Source organism: Canis lupus, chromosome 35 (assembly GCF_003254725.2).
Source record: "Canis lupus dingo isolate Sandy chromosome 35, ASM325472v2, whole genome shotgun sequence".
Lineage (NCBI taxonomy): Eukaryota > Metazoa > Chordata > Mammalia > Carnivora > Canidae > Canis > Canis lupus.
In genome coordinates, this window is record NC_064277.1 from 9627181 (window position 1) to 9648407 (window position 21227).

Here is a 21227-nt window from a genome sequence, read left to right on the forward strand (position 1 = left end):
GAAGAACAGGGCCACTCAGCTCTCCAACATTTTAGAGAGAGATGCTGTGCAAACATCAGTAAAGCGATCTTTCGGCTGACATATTAGAGCGACTTTATGCATACAAAAAATACAAGTATTTTCCCTGCAGGAGATTGTTGTTACCTCTATTATTACCTAAAGAAATTTTGAGAGCATTTGCTTCTAAAACACTAGTAAAACCTGGGGGTTACTGAGCATGTCTAGTTCTGATGGGACAGCATAAGCATGGAAAACAGTGAGCGACTACGTTCAGAGAGTGCACAAAACTTACTCCTCTTAGACTTTTTCAGACTCATTCTCTATGATGTCCTGACACTTTGTCTGTCTTTCCTTTTCCCAAATCATTTTTCCATCCATTACAGAGCTTCTCACTCCTCCTATCCATGCTTTCTCATGGGGTAATCCTTCTATTGTATTTTAAAGCAAATCACTATTTCATTTAGGCAGAAGAAAAAAAAAATCCTAGTTACTCAGTGTATAAATTCTACACTTCCTTTTTCATACTTTACAAGCAATCTTGATAACAAAAATGTGAACCTTGGGCAGAGAAATGCATGGTTGCAAACATTCACCTTATTTTAAGTGAGAAGAGATATATCAATGTAATAAATGGTACATAATGTTATCTGACAATTTTTTAATCCTATTCAAGCCCAAACTACATGATGTACTATTTTATTTCTTTAACTTCCCTAGAAAAGTCTAGTCATTTTAAATAATAGGGTCATGCTTTATGTAGAGCCTCTTGTAAGATCTACACATATGTGTCATCTGTACCATATTACACAAGAAAATGCCTGAACATCTTTGCCTAGGGGCCACAGGACATGTTAGTGGTCAAATGAAAGCTAATGATCAGGGAAGACTTCTTCCCCAGAAAAACAAGTTCAACTTTACTGCAGCTATATTCTTCCCTTCCCCAGAAAAACAAGTTCAACTTTACTGCAGCTATATTATTGATCTAAGGAAGGAAGAATTGAGGAGTGTGCTCACCTCCCATTTCACAGAAAACTATAAGGTCTATCCTATTTGAATTCCTTCAGTGCTTTGTCACAAAACACCATGCTTTTTGCTTTCCCCTCATCTCTTTCCTTATCACATCTAGGGACAAGATTCTTTTCCCAAATCCTGGGTTTGTCTCCATTTGTGCTATTCTTCATGTTTTCAGGGATTTCCTCATTCAATTATCCTCACTTGCTTAGCCATTTGCAATTTTCTTCCTTTTAGAATTTTCATATTTGCATATAAATATATTCAAACCACACTCATGTTAAAATCCATTCTTTTTTAAATATTTTATTTATTTATTTGAGAGAGAGCAATGGGTAGAAGAGCAGAAGGGGAGGGAGAAAGAACCTGAAACAAGACTTTGCATTCAGCATGGTACCCCACTTGGGGCTCCATCCCAAGACTGGGAGATCATGACCTGAACTGAGCTACCGAGGTGGCCCTAAAAACTACTATCTTTATAAAAATACATTTTTAAACATTTTCCATTTATAGCATCACTTTGTATATTTAAAAAGTCAGTAAGACCTGACTCTATGTCCCTATCCCTTACTCAGCCCACTCCAATTGACCCTCTACTCCATAAAGCAATGAAACTTAAGACTTCCTCCACACAAATTCACCATCTATATGGTTTTGCCTGAGTTCTACACTGATTTATCTAACTTCTTATGATGTTTTTTTCCCTTGGCAATATCAATGACATCTTAAGGTCAACTAGGAATGAAAATTTAACTGATTGCCCATCTCCTCTAAATGTTTACTCTCCATGTCATCTCTGTCTTTGAGAATGCTATCACCACCTACCCATAGATGCCCAACTTCAAAACTTAAGATTTTACTAAATGTCATTATTTCCTTCACCTTCAATTCCCAACAAGCCCAAAAGTTCTATATATGTCAACTATTCCTTCAGTATTCCACAACTGTCCATTTCCTATGTTATTATCTTCAGTGAAGGCTCTTGACAGTGTCTAGACTATTGAAATGGCTTTCTAACTAGATTTCCATGCTTTCAACCTGACCACTTTCCCTTCGTTTTTTTAAAGATTTTTATTTATTTATTCATGAAAGAGAGAGAGAGAGAGAGGCAGAGACACAGGCAGAGAGAGAAGCAGGCTCCATGCAGGGAACCTAACATGGGACTCAATCCTGGGTTCCCAGGATCATACCCTGGGCTGAAGGCAGCGCTAAACCATTAAGCCACCCGGGCTGCCACTTTCCCTTCTATTAGTAGAGTGATCTTCCTAAAATTAAAATTATTAAAAATCTTTTAACCTTTTCACTTTACCATTAGAACAAATTCAGCTCCATAACATGAAACTCAAGACTTTTATCATCTAGTCTTTGAATATCAGTCAACTTCCTTTGCCCCATGTCTTATACTCCCACCATATTAAAGTACTTTTGAGTGACTAAATATATTGAACTTTCTCATGTTCATACAGTTTCATACTTTTTTCTTGTGCTGAGGAATATGTTTCCTTATGTTTTTCTTCCAGCCAAATTATATTAAATCTTGGAAAATTAGTCAAGGGTTATATTTCAACTGATGTGTTTGGCTACTGCCCTAATCCTTCTCCAGACCTGTGCTGATTCCCTTACTCTATGCTCTCAGAGACTCTTGTGTTGACCTCTTCCTAGCACTTTTCTTTTAATTATGGTAAGAAAACAACATGAAATCTATTATCTAAATAATTCTTTAAGTGTATAATACCGTATTGTTAATTATAGGCACAATGTGTTGCACAGCAGATATCAGAACTTAATCATCTTATGTAACTGAAACTTTAATGTGTGTTGAAAACACACCCTAGATTCTGACAACCACCATTTCACTCTATGCTTCTATGACTTTGACTATTGAAGACACTTCATATTAATGGAATCATGCAGGTTTGGCCCTTCTGTGACTGGCTTATTTCATTTAGTATAATATTCTCAAGGTTCATCCATGTTTGTCACATATTGCAAGATGTCCTTTTTCAAAGCTACAGTAATTAAAACAGTATGTCACTGGCATAAATATAGAAAAATAGACAATTAAAACAGACTAGAGAGCCCAGAAATAACTCCATGCATGTAGTCAACTGATCTTCAAGAATATTAAATGGAAAAGGTATGATCTTTTCAACAAATGGTGCTGAAAAAAACTGGATATCCATATGTAAAGGAAAGAAATTGGATCCTTACCTTATACCACACACAAAAATCAACTCAAAGTGGATTAAAGATTTAAATATAAGACTTGAAACTATAAAAATTCTATAAAAAATCATAAGGAGAAAGTTTCATGACATTAGTTTTGCCAATGATTTCATAGACATGAAAATGGCTTTTAAAAATACAGGCAAGAAAAGCAAAAATGGACTAGTGGGACTATTTCAAACTCAAAAGCTTCTGTAAAGCAAAGGAAACCACCAACAGAGTGAAAAGTATTCCTAGCACTTTTTATACTTGAATTTGTTGCTTTTCTGTTTCTTCATATATATACATTGCTTGCTTAATGAGTGACCTGGAAAGCCAAACCCTAAGATATTCAGAATCAAAGCTGAAGGATAATACTTCTCTTGGTGATTTTGGCAGGGGTGTGTGTGGAAAGAATGGGAAGAAATTGGGTTGGAAGGAAGAGAAAAAAATAATTTTACATAAGCTTCTCAGGAAATTTACCAGGTTACTATTGGATATCTTTGTTTCTGGTTGGCCCCCAGTTTGAAGAGACAAGTATAATGGTTTACAGAAAAAGGAGATCTCTCTATTATGGAGAGAAAACATTTCCCTGAAAGTTGATTAGCTTCTCAGCTGGACTTTGTGACAGCTGTTACAAATAAGCAAGGACATTTCTTTTTTCTTTTTTTTCTTTTCTTAAGACTCTATTTATTTGAGAGAAAGCATACATGAGAGAGAGAGAGGGAGAGAGAGAGAGAGAGAAAGAGAGAGAGAGAGAGAGCATGAGCAGGGTGGGGGATGAGGAGGGCAGAAGGAGAGGGAGAAGTACACTCCTCACTGAGTAGGGTACCCAACACAGGACTGGATCCCAGGACCCCGGTATTATGACCTGAGCCAAAGGCAGATGCTTAACCAACTGAGCCACCCAGGAGCCCTAACCAAGGACATTTCTATCTTAGACATATAGATGTGGATCTAACTTCTTTTCTCTAATCATACATTCACAGCTCAAATGCACAAGACTGGAGACTGAACACCCTGAACCCAAAGCACTGAAGCACCTTACCTGAGACAATACAAATATAAAATTAAAGAAGAAATGATGAACAGCAGCACGTAAATTAACACGGTGAGCATTATACCGAGAACTCCCGATTCCATGGTTCTTACAAACACCCAGTACAGCTTTGCTGCATCAGCTATGGGAGTGTCCCCATTATGCATAAGCCTCTGAGAAAGAAAATAAAATTTAAGAAATAAGGATGGAAACACTGATCAAGTTAGATTAATTTAAATACATGAAAACCATTTGATACCATAATTTGTTTTTAAATTAAATTATCAAGGTACTAAAGATCACCAGATCTTCAGCTATGCAAAAGAAAAGAAAAAGCCTGGGTTTGCATGGCTGGTTTAGCAGTTGATTTTTTTTTCTCATTTTTCCCTATAAGCTTTTAAATGTGTACACTCTACATGCAATTCATAAAGGAAAAACCATGTATTATTTATGTACTATTAACTTCTGAACTTAATGATCACAAGATATGAAGAAATTAAATATGATGGTGGAAATACCCCTTTCTCACTGAAGCAGATTTGAAAGGAATTTAATTTGTGCTATGCATAAAATAGATGGCTTATTTTAGAAACTTATAAAAAAGTTATCAGGCTATTTAATGTGAGCTTGAAAACCAAAATTTACATTAGGTCAATTTAACCATAAGTTCTTATTTTAGACAACGAAAACATATTCTGTATGAATTAGAAATAAATACAAGGCAATGAGGTCTTTAAAAAAAATATTAAATGCTACGGACCTAGAACATTGCCGTTTGACATCTTTGACCCTTGAATTTTACAAAACATATGTGTTCTGTAATTATGACTTTCTGGTATCAGGTGGAAGTAGTATGCAATGTAAATGTAAATAAAGCATATTTTCTTCAGTGTAAGAAAGGAGGAAGAATTTCTTAACTTTTTTAACTGACAATTATATAAGTAAGTATAGCTTAAAAGAGCATGGTCAAAACTAATCCATACTAAAAATGTATAGATAAAAACAGAACCTCAGAAACACACACACACACACACACACACACACAAAACAAACAAACAAACAAACAAACAAAAAAACAGAAGCTCAGAGAGGTTAATCTATGTTTTCCCTATACCAAAATATCCTTTAACATTTGAACAATGACTAGAAGTCAGATATTCTGACTCCCAACCGATATTTCTTTTATTACTACACTAAAACTTTAATTTTTATATTCTGTACTTATTAATTGGTCTACCTTGCAGAATGTGAATCTGTCACTTGGGCTTTAGGCAAAGATTGGTAAGTGTTGTCATACATTTCTCCTATTCTAGATCTTCCCCTGCTGCTATTTCTTAAAGGTAAAGAAAGAGACATAGGATTCACTGATGACATACACAAATAATGATATATATTTGATGCCAATAACATTATCTAATCAATAGATGCTAATCATCCATTTGGTCCACACACGTTGTTGTGAATACTCACCATGTGTCATTAAGCTCTGAAGATAGAAGAGTGACTAAAATTAGATAAAAGCCCCATGTTCTTGGAGTTTACACCTAAGTTGGGGTAGGGGTGCTGGGGGATAAGCAAGTAAGATTAAGCAATAAATATGGTATGTTAGAAGATGGTATTTTGTTTTTGTTTTTAAGATTTTATTTATTCATGATAGACAGAGAGAGAAAGAGAGGCAGAGACACAGGCAGAGGGAGAAGCAGGCTCCATGCAGAGAGCCCGATGTGGGACTAGATCCCAGGACTCCAGGATCGCGCCCTGGGCCAAAGGCAGGCGCTAAACTATTGAGCCACCCAAGGATCCCAGACAATGGCATTTTGAAGAAAAACATGAAACAGAACAAAGTATAGGAGGGATGGAGGTGTATTATAAAATATTGAAATGAGAAAAGATGTCATTTGAACAAAGACTTGGAGGATATAAAGGAATGAGTGATATGCCAGATGGCATTCATCACACAGTGCCCATACTTCATCTTTGTGTATGTGATTCTGCAACTAGACTGTAAGTTCCTGCGTGGATCAGGGCAAGGGCTGTTACATCCTGTATTGTACATAGAGCATAAGTATCATTACTTCATTATAATCCTCATCCTTGTTCCTTTCAGTTTATATGTATGGTGCCTTAGATTTTTCAAGGTGTATTTCCAATTGGTTGTCCCAACAATACTGTGAAGTGAGTAAGGTAAATGGTACTACTTGTAGGTATTATTACTTTTTTTTGATACATATGAAGCAGTTGAAGACTGACTTATCTAATGTCATTATAGCTGACAAATGGCAGAGCTGTGACCAGAACGCACTTTCCCCAACTCCAAGTCTATCCTCTATTAATCCGTGATCACTTCCAATGGATTTTCAAGAATCATTTGCTGAATGAAGACACTTGCAGTGTATCTTTGTTTGATCTTTGTTCTTATGTTATTCTGATCCACCTATATTGAAGAAACGGTGCCATACTTACTGTTTCTGTTAAAATCCTGTGCAGAATATATAGCCAATAAACACATGCTGATCAGTTAAAACATTCAACAGCAAATCCTTCCTCTACTTTTTATCTAAATTGGGGGCTCAGGCAGAGAAAGAATTTATGAACTCAGGGTAATTGTTGTATCATCAATGGGGATCCGGGAATGCTTTGCCAACCTCTGAGCCAGCAAACTGAGAGACTAACAAAATGTTATTAGCAGCAACAGCCACTCAATGCCTCAGCCTCAAACCATTCCATCTGCCACATCTCTTTTTAGATTGCCATTTAAAAAAAAAATGAATCCAGAACATAATATATCGGTAAAGTAAGGTAGCCTCTCTCTTGGCTGGCTGACCAGGATCAAATACAAGTGATCCCTGGCTTTATCTGCTGAAAGGAAGTGCTGAAAGAACTGGAAGGACGAACCCAGGCAAGCTGAATCTCATGAGTGACATTCAATCTATGATAACTATGATCCCATGTGGAGCAGCAGTTCTCTAAATTTAATGAGCATGCGAATCATCTGGAAGGCTTGTTAAAACACAATAGGCCCTTCTCAGAGGCTGGGCCCCTTCCCAGACTTTTTGACTTCATAGATTTGGGGCTGGGTCTGACATCTTACATTTCAATTTGCATTGCAATTAAATTCCCTGGTGAAATTGATGCTATTTGTCCAGTGGCCTCACTTTGAGAACCACTGCTTTAGAGCAGGACTTTCCAAACTTGGTGTGCTGATAAGTCACTGGAGAGCATGTTAGAATGTGACTTTTGATTTAATTAATGGGCGTGTCCATGTGTCGGCCCCAGTGCTGCCACTCTGTGGATTGCATGCAGCTTTAAAGTTTTTTTAAAGACAGCAAAATTAGATGTCATCTGCAATGAAGCCTGATCGATTCTAACCGGAGAGTCAATAATTGTGCAGATTGGGAACGAGCCTTCAGCTTTTCTCTCCAAGTGGAGAAAGATATGGGTGCTATAATCATCTATTAGAATCCAAGTCAGCTTCCATCAGGTTACAGACCTCTGAACCGGTGCTGAGATGGCCCTGCTGGAGGCTGCTTTCCTGTAGATTACATCAGAGGCCCCAGAGTAAATTTAGACCGCTCATTTTGTCAGCCGCCTTTGATACAGTGGACCACTCAGCTATTAATCTCTCTAGAGGACCTGATTGGAATAAGGAGAGCCATTCCAGGAGGGCTGCACACATTCTGTATGATGAGATCTCAGAAGATGATAGACACAGCTGCTCATCCTCCCCACACAGCTTCACGTGTGGTGTTGCCATAGGATCAGAGTGGCACCCCATCTGCTCAATATGCACATCAGGCCTCTGGCAGAAATTGTGAGATGCCACAGAAAAGGATCCTCTCGGAATGCCAACAGCATTCCTCTCTACACCTCCTGTTCAACCATCCTTGATGACATGGGCCCCCCCTTGCTAACCGTAAGTCTGAGGGAAGTCAGAACGTGGACAAAGTCCAGTTGGCTCCAGCTTAATCCACTCAGAATCCGAATAAGGTTGATGATCAAGGAGGAAAAAAACTAAGAGATGGGGTTGAAAATGCAACCACTTCTGACCTGTCACCAAGGTGTTCAATGGTATTGAGACTCCAGAGGGTGGTTGCTGACTTGGAAACAAGTCAGCCTTCCAAACGTTCCTTTGTGCCTGGCTCTTCCTTTAATCCTCAGCAGTGAGACTAAAAAAATAGAAACGTTGGTAGGCTCAATGTGCACTGCTTTTAATTCATTTTAATAATGTTAAATGATCTATATGATTGCAGGGTCAACTAGCACCTTTGTTTACAGGTTCTGAGCATCTCTAGCAGAGCACGTGCCACTTAGAAATAAGCTATCAGAACCCTCACACAGAGCCTAGCAAGCCATTAATAGACTCAGTGCATCCAGGTCCCCAGTCTTGTTGAGAACACCCCAGGAACCTTGAGCAAGTGAAAGTCCAGCCTAGCAAACAAAGGAAATGGAGAGTAAAGCACCCAGCACCTTGTCACAGTGCTGCCTGGCCCATACACCAACATCTTTGGCATCACCTAGGAATCTGTTAAAATGCAGAATCGCAGACCCCTCCAGCTGCTGACTCAGAATTTACCTTTTCATAGGATTTTGTTCTGAAAGCACATTTCAAACACTGTTAATGAGTAGAGTCCATCAAAATGCCCACCTCTGTAATCCGTTTGGCCCAATGAGTACAGTCTAAACACACGAACCCAATTGTAAACTTTTCTTTTTCTTCTTGAAAGGAGAAATACATCAGGTATGGAATATTATTTGGTAACTTAAGATAATTTTATAACTGACTATTTGATCATATTGATTTATTTATAGTATCCATCTGCTCTCTTACTTGGGGCCATATTTCACAGCCAGATCTAGAGTACATAATTTAGTTGAAATTCAGATTTCCTTTCATTTTGTGAGCATCATGAAAGTCAAATTAGGTGCCTACGTTTTTAAATTTCAGTTATTACTTATAATTGTTCAAAAAGCTCTACTTCTTCTTGAGTATATTTATTACAGAAGACTATTAGATCACAAAGCAAATAAGTAACGTAATCAATTGAAGGAACTACAGTATGATCACTTTTTTAATAAAGTGTGGCTATGAAAATCCTTATACTAAAAACAAAGTCACCAACAAAATGTTATCAAATAAAACTTCACTGTAATAATTTTGAAAATTCACCAATTAGTTTGGATTTGATCTCCAACATTATTTCCTTCTTATTTTGGAAGTGTTCATTTAAGATAGTTCAAAGCACTTCAACTGATTATAAGAGACATCCATCATTTTTTTATGATGAAGAAAAACTTAATAACTTCTATTTAAGATAAATATTGAATTGTTTATGATTACTGAAACTTCCCATGTCAACTGATTCGTGCACTAAAGCTAAATTCTATGTCAAGAACTCATATCCCGATTATTGTACTTGACTTACCCCCAGGACAGTATCCACTATAAACACTGCCAACGGGTCCAGAATTGTCCATAGGCCCATGGTGATGATTAATTTTGACAAGACGTCAGGGCAGGAGGCAAACAGTAGCTGACAACCCCATCTGATCAGAACCAAAGGAAGTATCACTGCATTCAGACCTAAAGGTCCCACCACAACCACAAGCAACTCTTCTGCAATTTGAAGGGAGGAGGTTGGGTAGCAAAGCTCAACGGTGAAAGGGGAAAAGTGGAATCTGTGGGAAAACAAAATAAACATATGTGTAAACAAGAGAAACTATACAAGATGCCAGGGATACAAAATAATTTTTAAATGATATGCTTTCTTTTTTTAATATAGGAAACTTGATACTTAATACTGCCCCCAAATTGCATGTCAGAAGGCTTCATCTTTTCCCAACCCCGTAGGGACCACCGTAAGAGCTCACATTCTAGTAAAAGGCAGATTCTATCTTGTCCATTGTTCTTGTGTCATAGATAAGCATAGAAAGAATAACAATTCTATCCACTGAGCGAAGTACTCTAGAAGAGCTGCCCTGCAGATAACACATACTCACAGGTAGGCTATTTGGACTACAAAATATACCTGTGGACTTAGTGACGGGTCAGCCTCTATCAGAAACCAGAAATATAAGTAAACCAGGCTAATTATTCTGATTTTTAACACACCTGATTAATTTTGCTGTGATTCCTCTAAATAGACCCTGAAATACAAAACAACACTGCTCTGTGACCAACAAAAATATCCTATCTCTTAGCTGTTCCAAAAGGAACAACTTGACACCACCTAAAAACAGATGGGTTGAATCCAAGGTGAGCCCAGTCATTCAAGCAGCCTTGACCCAGGCGTTGGCACCCTTTTTCTATAGCAAAGTGAGATTTCATTGTGCTCTAAGTTCCCCTGACCCCATTTCAGCCATTGTCATTCTGCTCATGCACCCTCTTTGCCAATTCTCTACTAAAAAGAGTTCTTCATTTTATCCACTCCCTGACCTTTGCTTTGAAGGAAGTTTTATGCATTGTTCTTATGCTGTTGTGAATGTCAAATGAAGTAACGCGTGTACATTTCTTAGCAGAGGACCTAACATAGAGTAAGAGCAGAAGAAATGCTCGGTGTCACTGTAGTTACTGTCATGTCTCATGACTACAGTGTGACACGGAACTACTGTACGATTCAAGCCTGTAGATCCAGACAATAGCCAACCAAATATCCTGACATCTCTTAGATGTTCTGATGTTTGAGAAATCAATCGCCAAGGTATTTTTCTTGCAGTATTATTTTATTAACAGCCAATAAAGATAGAGCTTTCTTTCTTCCTTATGTTTTTTATTGAAGGAGTAAAAAAGCAGTCAGCAAAAAGCAACTACCTCAAGCATATGACATAGGTCCTTTCTGCTTTGGAGACCCTTACACAAAGGAAAGAAAAAAGAGAGTTAAAAAAAGAGAGAGAGAGAGAAGGGAAGAAAAATAGTATCTGTATAAAAGATTTGAAGATACAGTAACTTAGGGATGTGTAAATGTGCATATTCTAAAGCATTTGTATGTTTAGGATTTAATTTCAAAACACAGTCAAAAACTCTGTGTGTATATATAATACACGTATATTTTTTCCCAGTGTCTTAAAGTTATTTGCAATCTTCTTAATTGAAAGTAGATACACATCTTTATTTTTATCTGAAACATCTACATTTGAGAAAATGAATTCTTCTTGTATTGATTTCTATCTGTCTATCTATAGTGTCTATGGAATCATGTTTATGGAGAGATAACCTGTAAAGCGTCATCTTTTTCCAGAGTATAATGGCCCCGAAAGCTGCCTGGGTTTGAGTTTGGTAATTGTTCGAATTCAATCATTTTGCAGAAGAAGCAATCTTTGCCTCTCTGAGTATAGGTGATAAATCATACTTACATTACTTCTAAAATACCTTCAGCCTGAGTCACTCTGATAAAATCAAAACAGAATAAAATATAGTTGCTAAATTCCTTTTTGGATTCTGCTCAGATATTAGAACATACTTGAATCTGCTAAATTTTAAATAAATATTGATGCACCAGTAATGCATTTGTATATACAGGCCCACAAGATGAGAACATAACTGTAATCGACGTTCCTGCTCTTAGACATTTTTGTCTTTTCAAATCATACCTGCATTTTAGGTCTTCCAGTAAATGGACAGAGAGGAATTTTGTACTTTCATTTGGCCTATCAAGATGAAAATGCATCCCTTTGACTTCCAGGAGAAAACACTCACTTTGTAACAGGAGTTGAAATGGCCTGAAGGAGAAGCCACTGGCCAAGGTAATGCAGGTAGAGCCTCAGGAACCAGAGGGAAGCCATCAGCAGGATGATGTACCAGAAGCCCTGGCTTCGCCACTGAGCTAACTGAAGTTCTGAAAACACTGACACCCTCACAAAATGGAGATGCTTGAAGAATCCTCCAGATCCAGTACCACCAGCCACTGAAGAAGAGCTATAAACAAAGAAATAATGAATTCAGAGCTCAAGGTACAGCCAGCAATAAAATATTTTGAAGCCATAATAAAGACGTGAAAATAAAATTGAGTGAAATTATTTCTTAAATAAATACTTGTACTCAGATGATGTATGTTTCTTTTTGCTGTAATCACAGACTAAAAGGGAGCATGGAAAGAAGCACGCAAATGGAAGCGGAAAACAAAATCACAATGAAGTATCTCCTCACATCTACTAGGATAACTACCATCAGGAAAAGGAAAAAAGGAAAAGAAAAGAAAGTCACGAAAGAACAAGTGTTGATGAGGAGACGGAAAAATAGGAATGTAAACTGGTGCAATTGCTATGGTACACAGTACGACAGGTTCTCAAAAAAATAGAACTATCATGAGGCGCCTGGGTGGCTTGGTTGGTTGAGCATCTGACTCTTGATTTTGGCTCAGGTCATGATCTCAGGGTCGTGGGCTGGAGCACCAAGTCAGGCTCTACGCTGGGATTCTCTCTCTGCTTCTCTCCATGACCCTTCCCTTCTCCTGCCCTATTCATGCTTTCTCTCTCTTAAAAAAAAATAAAATAAAATAAAATAAATAAATAAATAAATAAATAAATAAATAATAAATAAATAAAAATAACAGAACACAAACTAAAATAAAATAAAATAATAAAATAAAATAATAAAATAAAATATAAAATAAAATAAAATAAAATAAAATAAAATAAAATAAAATATTGAATTACCATATGATCCAGCAATACTCCTGTTGTATACATGCAAAAGAGTTCAAAGCTAAATCTCAAATGGGCATTTGTACACCTATGTTTATAGCAACATTATTCACAATAGCCAAAAGATAGAAGCAACCTAAATGTTCCACAAATGAATTATTATTCAGCCTTTAAAAAGGAAGGAACTTCTGACATGGTACAATGTGACTGGACCTAGAGGACATTATGCTAAATGAATTAAGCCAGTCATATAAAGACAAATCCTGTATGACTCCATTTATATGTGGTAGTCAAATTCACAAAGATAGAAAGTAAAATGAAGCTTACCAAGAGCAGGGGCAGGGGGAGCTGGTGCGGGGGGAGAGGTTTAATGGTACAGGTTGCAGTTTTGCAAAATGAAAAAGTTGTGGAGATTGGTTGCACAATGATGTGAATGTACTTAATATTGCTGAACCATATGTTTAAAAATGGTTAGGATGATAAATTTTATGCTATGTGTATTTTACAATAATCAGAAATTTTAAGAGAAATACGGAAGTGAATTATTATAAACAAAAAACTTATTTTTAAAAATCTTTAAAATCCATAATATATTCCTGCTTATCTCACCCACCCATAGTGATCTCTATTAAAATTATATTTTGTTATTAGCATATGGCTTGTTCAAATTTCACTGTTTTATTTAAAAAAATTGAAATGAGCTAATGTAGGATCAAAAATATGTGAACGAGAATTTGAAACTTAAAGGTTATTTCTTAACAATACTGATATTTTGGGTTGAAACTAAACATAAAATAAGCAAATGCAAAATGTTCGAATTTAGGTCAGGTTTTCTCTCTCTGTTTGCTGTTGGGATCAAGAGATGTTTTCAAAGTTTCTAAAATTGGAGTTTTTATAGGAAAGAAGATGAAGTATTTGAAAATAATTTAGAGGCAGAACTCATTCCCCACCCAGTCTCGAGCATATATAGAGTATATTAGCTTAATGACTACAGCTCTGGACTCTGTCTACACAGAATTCCTTTTAATGCGTTAGTTTGCTCACACGGAAAGGCGGAAAGGGGAGATGATAACAGTACCCATACTCCAGGGGCAGTATGATGACTAAATTAAGAAACATGAAACACTAAGAACAGTGCTAATCCTGTGCTACCATCACAAAATAACAAAAACTCAATCCACTGCTTCACTCCCTTCCACTATTTACCAGAACTACTTTAAAATTGGCCAAGAAATGTAGAAGACAATATGGTTCTCTTTATTTTTAAAGAGATAGAAACAGGATGGGCATATGTTGTTTAATCGAACTAAGGACAGCCCAGGTGGCTCAGGGTTTTAGAGATGCCTTCAGCCCAGGGCCTGATCCTGGAGTCCCGGGATCGAGTCCCACATCGGGCTCCCTGCATGGAGCCTGCTTCCCCCTCTGCCTGTGTCTCTGCCTCTCTCTCTTTCTCTCTCTGTCTCTGTCTCTCATGAATAAATAAATTAATTAATTAATTAAAATCAATCAATCAATCTTTAATTTGAACCGTAAATATTATCAGTGTATACCCACCAGCTTAGTAAAATGTTGGTTTTATAAAATCCGTGATTGACCTTTATAATAGCTAGTCTCCAAATTCCGGGGTAGCGTGTCTGATTCTATTCTAGAACAATAATTCCGAATAATTCAGTAAATTCCTCAATCAAAAAAATGGTCTTGATTAAAAGTGTCTTACCAAAGGAGAAGCTAGTATGATAGGAAGTAACTCCATGACAGTGATAAACCACAGCAAGTCGAGGCAATGTGAGGACATAACAGAAATGAAATTCAGAGGCAGATTCAAAAGATTATATATACAAAAGCTCAACTCTGTCTGAAGATTATTTAAGTATGATGATAATTGTACCGTGAAAAGGAGAAGATAAATAATAGAAACAAGAGTCTTTGGGGCGATAAAAGAAAAAAACTAAATACTGATAACAAGTAAAAGAAAACACATATTGTTCTTAGAAGGCCAATCCATGACTTTAGCCTTTTGGTCGCACAGGACTAATGAGACATTGAACTTGACACTGACAGATCCTTTTTGTTGTTCTTGTGTGTCTTTTGCCATAAAGATGTACAGCGTCATCTGACCCATCTATGTGCAGTCTGTACTGAGCATGCTTTTCAATTAACACAAACGAGGAACAGCTAAACAGGAAACAGGCCCCGGAGAGGTTTTGGTTTACCGATGGTAATAGAGTCCTCATAGAAGGATTCCAGAATACCTTACTACATTTATCATCCTGTGAAATGAAATCCAGAACTTTCTACACTGCTAAAGCAAAATATTCTGTGCATGCTCCTCTTCAGTTAATTATTCTGTTGCTGTTTTGCCTCTTCAAAGAGAAGAGAAAATCAAATACAGATTTGGCATTGTGTTGTTTGCAAAAACCCAGAAAATCTCAAATGATGCAAAACAGAAGAGACAGTAGCTTATTTGACCTTTGGAAATTTCCACTCTTCTTTTCACATCCATTGATATAAATGACTAAGCAGTTTAAATGTTTATGCACAGAACCCACTATAAAGTCATACTTTGGTCGTTAGTTTCACTGATAAATATTTCCCACCAGCATTCAGATACGCATGCTTGTTGGTGGAACATTTGAGTTAGGACAATTTATATTGAATTCAAAATACTTAATTACTCTGTACCTACTTAACACAATTCAATATTTGTTTTTACTTGTTTGTTTAACAGTGATAACTATAGTATCTGGAGCAAATAATTAAGAAAGACCTGGAATCAGCCATTTAGAGTTTGAAAAATTATAGACTGCAAAGTTAGAAATTAATACAGACATAAGTTGATGCTAGATGATGGGAAATAGAAGCAAATATCAATAATCTTGTTAGGTGAACAAAAGTAAGTCGTCAGGAATAGCCTTACAAACAATCTCCTATGACAGTGACAGTCCTTTTCTCTTAATGATTTTGAATTTGTACCTGAAATCCAAATGGGTACTGAAAGTGAACTGCATCCACAACTATCTCTCCATATATCGTTCTCTAAATATATTTCATTCAAAAGAAAATTCTGCATCCATGTTTTGAAATTTTCTTGAAAGAAAGCATCTCTTTTATTCTTGTATACATGTAAGGTGCATTATAAAATGCAGTGCCATTGTACAATATCTTCATCCACATTTCAACTGTTCTTTCCTTTTCTGTAATCTTTCTTGGTTATGTACAAAGAGTATGACCATCAAAAGGATAATAAATGGCCTCTGCCACTGGGGTGTGTAATACGTATAGTGGGAATTGATTTGTTGGTTATGAAGGAAGCCATAGAGCACACAGATCACTGCAAAATCACATTGAGGCCAGCAGCTACTCCTCAGTTCATGCAGGCGACTCCTCTATCGCTCACGGGGTGAGCTGCCAGAGGCTGAGAAGAATGGTCAGGTCATCCAGTATTCAGCTATTAAATGAAACCTATTTCTCTGAACTTCAGCCACATTTCATATGACACACATATATCCCCCTTCCATGCCCAGTCCTTATAGAGACCCGATATCAAACAAGATTTCTATGATCCATCAGTGTAATAATAAAAAAAGACCAAAATTGCTTTAAAAAAAAAAAAAAAGCATGGAATGCATTCTTAAACTCTCTTCTACAGTGAACAGGAGTCCTTAGGGATTTGTATACAACCAGACTCCATCATTCATCAGCTGTGCATAGTAATCCTTTTAAAAAGACACTATCGATAAATGCCACTAAAATTTCCATACTCCCCTTTTCTGGTATAACTAACCATACTCTAAATGTAGCATTTTTTAAATCAAGGGGCTTTTTTTTTTTTTTTTTTTTTTTTTTACTTTTGTGTAATTCCTTTGAGTTTTTCTCATTTCTCTTTTCATCATGTTCCATTTATGAAGTTTTGGAACATGGAATCCTCGGTGATTGTGAAACTTTTCCTGAAGCTTATATTTAGCATTTCAGGGAGTCATTACAATAATGGTATCAAAGAAATATGGATAGGTCATACCATGTTAATGTTGGAGAAGGCCTCATCACGGTCCCTCAGACTTTTGCAGAACCTGAAGTAAAGCCCCAGTGAGTTAAGTGATTTCCCCAAGTTGGTACAACTCATAAATTTTCTAACTCCTGTCTGCTGACTTGCCATGAGGAACTCTCCCATTGGTTTAGAAAGACAAGAACCACTAGGCTGCTTTAAAATGAGCCCTTTTATTTGAAACCTGAAAGAAGGAAAGGGTTCTTCTTTTGTGGAAGCTGGTTTAATGGGACACAACTCACTCACTCAAGAGATCATCATTAAATGAATGTATATATCAGGCCCTGAGATGATGTAGTGAGCAGGATAGTGGCCTCCCCCCAGATATGTCCCCACTCCAATCCTTGTAATGGGTGATTATGTTAAATTATATGGCAAAGTGGAATTAAAGTAGCAGAATGGAATTAAGTTTGCTAAGCAATTGAGTTTAAAATAGAGAGATTATTAGAGATTATTTGGATGGGCCCAATGAATCCACAAGAGTCCTTAAAGAGTGAAGTAGGAAGCAGAAGACACAGAAAGACAACCAGAGGAGAACCAGAAGAATGGCAGTGTGAGAAAGCCTTGGCCCAAATGAATTGGCTTTGAAGATGGAAGAAAGGAGCCAGGAGGCAAGGGATGAGGCCAGCTTCTAGGAGCTGGAGCAAGCAAGGAAACATTTTCCCTAGAATACAGAAAAAAATGTGGTTCTGCTGACACCTAATTTTGGCCCAGTGAGACCCACTGCAGACTTCTTTTTTTATTATTTACATTCAATTAATTAACCTATAATGTATTATTGGTTTCAGGTCAGTGATTCATCAGGCATGTAACATCCAGTACTCATCACATCACATGCCCTCCTTAATGCCCATCACCCAGTTACCCCATCCCCACCAGCCCTTCCCCCCCAGGGACCCTCAGTTTATTTCCTATGATTAAGAGTCTCTTGCAGACTTCTGACTTCCAGAACTTAAAAATAATAAACTTGTGTTGCTTTAAGCCACAAGCTTGTGGTAATGTGGGAAAGCAGTGATAGAATACTAACATAGATGTGTTCTTGATTTTCACAGATGAGCAACATTGTCACTCTCACTCACCCACAGAAATGTCATTCTGTTGGTAGAGACAGATGAGTGAAAGACAAAATCCAGGGATAAATGGGACGCCCAAGTGACTCAGTGGTTGAGCATCTGCCTTTGGCTCAGGGTGTGACCCTGGAACCCTGGGATCGAGTCCCACATCAGGCTTCCCTCAGGGAGCCTGCTTCTCCTTCTGCCTGTGTCTCTGGTCTCTCTGTGTGTCTCTTATGAATAAATAAATAAATAAAATATTAAAAACAAATAATCCGGGGATAAAATCCAGGGTGGGAAGTGTAATAGCAACATCCAGAAGGTTATGAGAGAGCACAGGATGGTTACCTAGCTCAAAATGGGTCTAAGAAGACTTCTCTCCTGATACCTGTGAGGTCAAGAATTAAACAAATGAGAGGACGGGATACATCCCATAGGGCATGCCATCACATATGCAATTCTTAGAAGAATAGAGTTCCATTTCTAAAACTGAAAATAAGTTGAATTGAGTAGAGAAAGTCCTAGTAGGTGAAGACAGTACAGAAGTGGAAGGAGTCGGCTTGTGGAGGCCTGGCAGGTGGATGCCATACTGCACTACCTGGACTTCATCTTGCCACTCTCAGTAGCCCCTGGAGTATTTTAGTGGAGAGGAAACAGGGGGTGTCATATTCATGTTTTACAAACACTTCTCAGGTTGCAAGGGGGAAATAGTTTGGGTAGGGTCCAGACCAAAGGGGAGAACAGATTATGACTTAGAAGATGCCCATCTAGTACTGCTCAACTATGAGCAGAAGTGTAGAGCTTTCAGAAGTGTGGCATGGGTGTTTTTTTGTTGTCACAATAACAAAAGGGTGGCAAAGGCACCAAGCTTCCTGAAATGTGCTTGAGAGTCTCAAGAGTTGAAGATCTCTCTTGACCCCACATGAGTTCCTTAGAGCTGCTGAAACTACAAACTGGGTGATTACAAATAATGGAAATGTATTCCCTCACAGTTCTGGAATCTACAAGTTCTAAATCAAGATGTTGGCAGGGCCATGCTTTCTCGGAAGTTTCCAGGCGATGGGAGAGGGGGCGTAAGTGGGTGGAGGATTCTCTTTGCCTCTTCCAGCTTCTGGTAGCCTCAAGCATTCCTTGACTAGGGGCAGCAAAAATCCAATTTCTGCCTCCATGTTTATGTGACTGTCTTCCCTTTGTGTGTCTGTGTTTTCACAAATAAAGACACCAGCCATATTGGATTAAGGGCATCAGCCAAATGGGATTAAGGGCCCACTCTACTCCAATCTGACCTCATCTTAGTTTCCATTTGCAAGGACCCCGTGTCTAGATAAGATCACATTCTAAGGTACTGAGGCTCCTACAACTTCAACATATTATTTGAGAGACTATCATTTAACCAGTGACACCCCCAAATGCCAACAGCAGCCCTGTAGAGGAAAAGAGAATTGGAGGGGTGGCAGGACAGGGATAAACGGATGGATTTGAGAGATAGTCAACTAAAGTGAACAGGATGTGGAGACCATTTGAATATGGGATCTCAAAAATATGACCAAAGTTTCTCATCAAAACTGGTTCCAAAGTTTCTGGCTCAGGTAGCTCATCCAAAGAGTGGATGATTATATTAAAAAAAAGCATTTGGTGAGGAAGAGAGAAAAATGAGGAAAACAATAAGCTCATATTGACCCGCATATGGAAATGCTCATGGTAAATCCAAAGGAATTTGCCCAATAGTCTATTGTCCTGACGGAAATGGGGTTCATGACACATCAGAACTGGAAAACAGTTTGGAGTTACCAACATGGTAACAAGAAGCCACTCGAATGGTGAGACCCATTGTCAATGTCCAGCATGTGGAAATGATATGAAAACTGAAAAAAAAAAAAAAAAAAAAAAAAAAAGGCAAAACAAATGCTAGTCCCAGGATTAATATAAATGTTTTCTTTGAATGAAATCAGCTATCATGATCTTGAACAACATTAACTCAAGCACTCGTTGAAGAGATTCTTTTCCCATATGCTGGTTTACAGCTGCAAATCCACTTAGCCTAGACAAAACCCTCCTCCTTCATTCAGTTCCCTGAAAAATAGATTATGGAAAAGAGTTTTTAAGGTAAGTGAGAATTTGGGGCACAGACAATAATAACTAATGTAATAATAATAGCTCTTCTATATTGAACACACTATATAATATGTGTATATTACATTTAATTTACAGGGCCACTTTGGAGGGCAGGTGTTTCTATACACAGTCTACAGATGAGGAAATGAGCAGCGAGAAAGTTCAAATTCCTTGCTTTAGATCATAAAGCTATTAAGAGACAGAACAAGACAAGCATCTAGGTTTGAACCTAATGTTAGGCTGATACCAAAACTTGTATATCTCCACGATCCATGTGGGTGAGTACATGTGAGTTGATAGAGGTGGTAGGAAGGAGAATCACAACTTATTCACATGTACCCAAAGGTTATACTGCAAATCAGTGAAAATGCAATCTGATATATTAATATTAATGTGTTAGTAAGGCTCTTAACTCCATGAAGGCAGGAATGGTCTGTCTTGTTCACTCCTATATCTTCAGGTCCTAGTGCTGTGCCCTGCACATAGTAGGGGTCTAAAAACAAGTATTTGTTCAATGAATATTTTTTTTAAACATGTAGTGTTCTAAATGGTTTAGGTAAAACTATGATCTACGTCAGTGAGGAGGTCTGTACCTTTAATTTGCCATTTCAAGATTCATAGTCTATTGCAATCTAGTTGTTTGGTGTTTTAGAAATTGGCAAACCACCATTAAAACTTTCTAAATTCACAGCAGTATATTATTAAATGATTTGACTGGTAGGGACTCTTGGGCAAGTTCACTAGGATACCATGTTTAAAAGAAAATGAAGTAAAATATGCCAAGATTAGGAAACACTTATTTGGAAAGAGAGAGAATTAATCAAAAATGAATTATTACAGAGGGAGGGGGGTTGGGGAGATGCACGAAACGAGTGAAAGGGGTCCAGATATATAAACTTTCAGCTATAAAATAAATAAGTCATATGGATGTAACATACAGCATGGTGAACAGTCAATAATATCGTAATGCATATTTGAAAGTGGTCAAGAAAGTAAATCTTAAAAGCGCTCATCACAAGAAAATAAAAAAATTTAACTTTGTATGGCAGCAGGTGGTAACAAGACTTACTGTGCTGATCATTTCACAATATACACAGATATTGAATAGTCTTATCATATA

At 37.4% G+C, this 21227-nt stretch overlaps 1 protein-coding gene across 1 annotated transcript in view; it reads right to left on the reverse strand.

Moving 5' to 3' along the window:
- The window catches only part of LOC112659662 (uncharacterized), a gene marked incomplete at its 3' end in the record, with an annotated part of 258850 nt that overhangs the window by 76183 nt on the left and 161440 nt on the right, over window positions 1-21227 (reverse strand). The window contains exons 10-12 of the mRNA XM_049106032.1: window positions 11949-12167; window positions 9679-9931; window positions 4265-4428 (exon numbers count right to left, since the gene is read on the reverse strand). Coding sequence (XP_048961989.1) covers window positions 4265-4428; window positions 9679-9931; window positions 11949-12167 — 636 coding nt within the window. The remainder of the gene's footprint in view (window positions 1-4264; window positions 4429-9678; window positions 9932-11948; window positions 12168-21227) is intronic.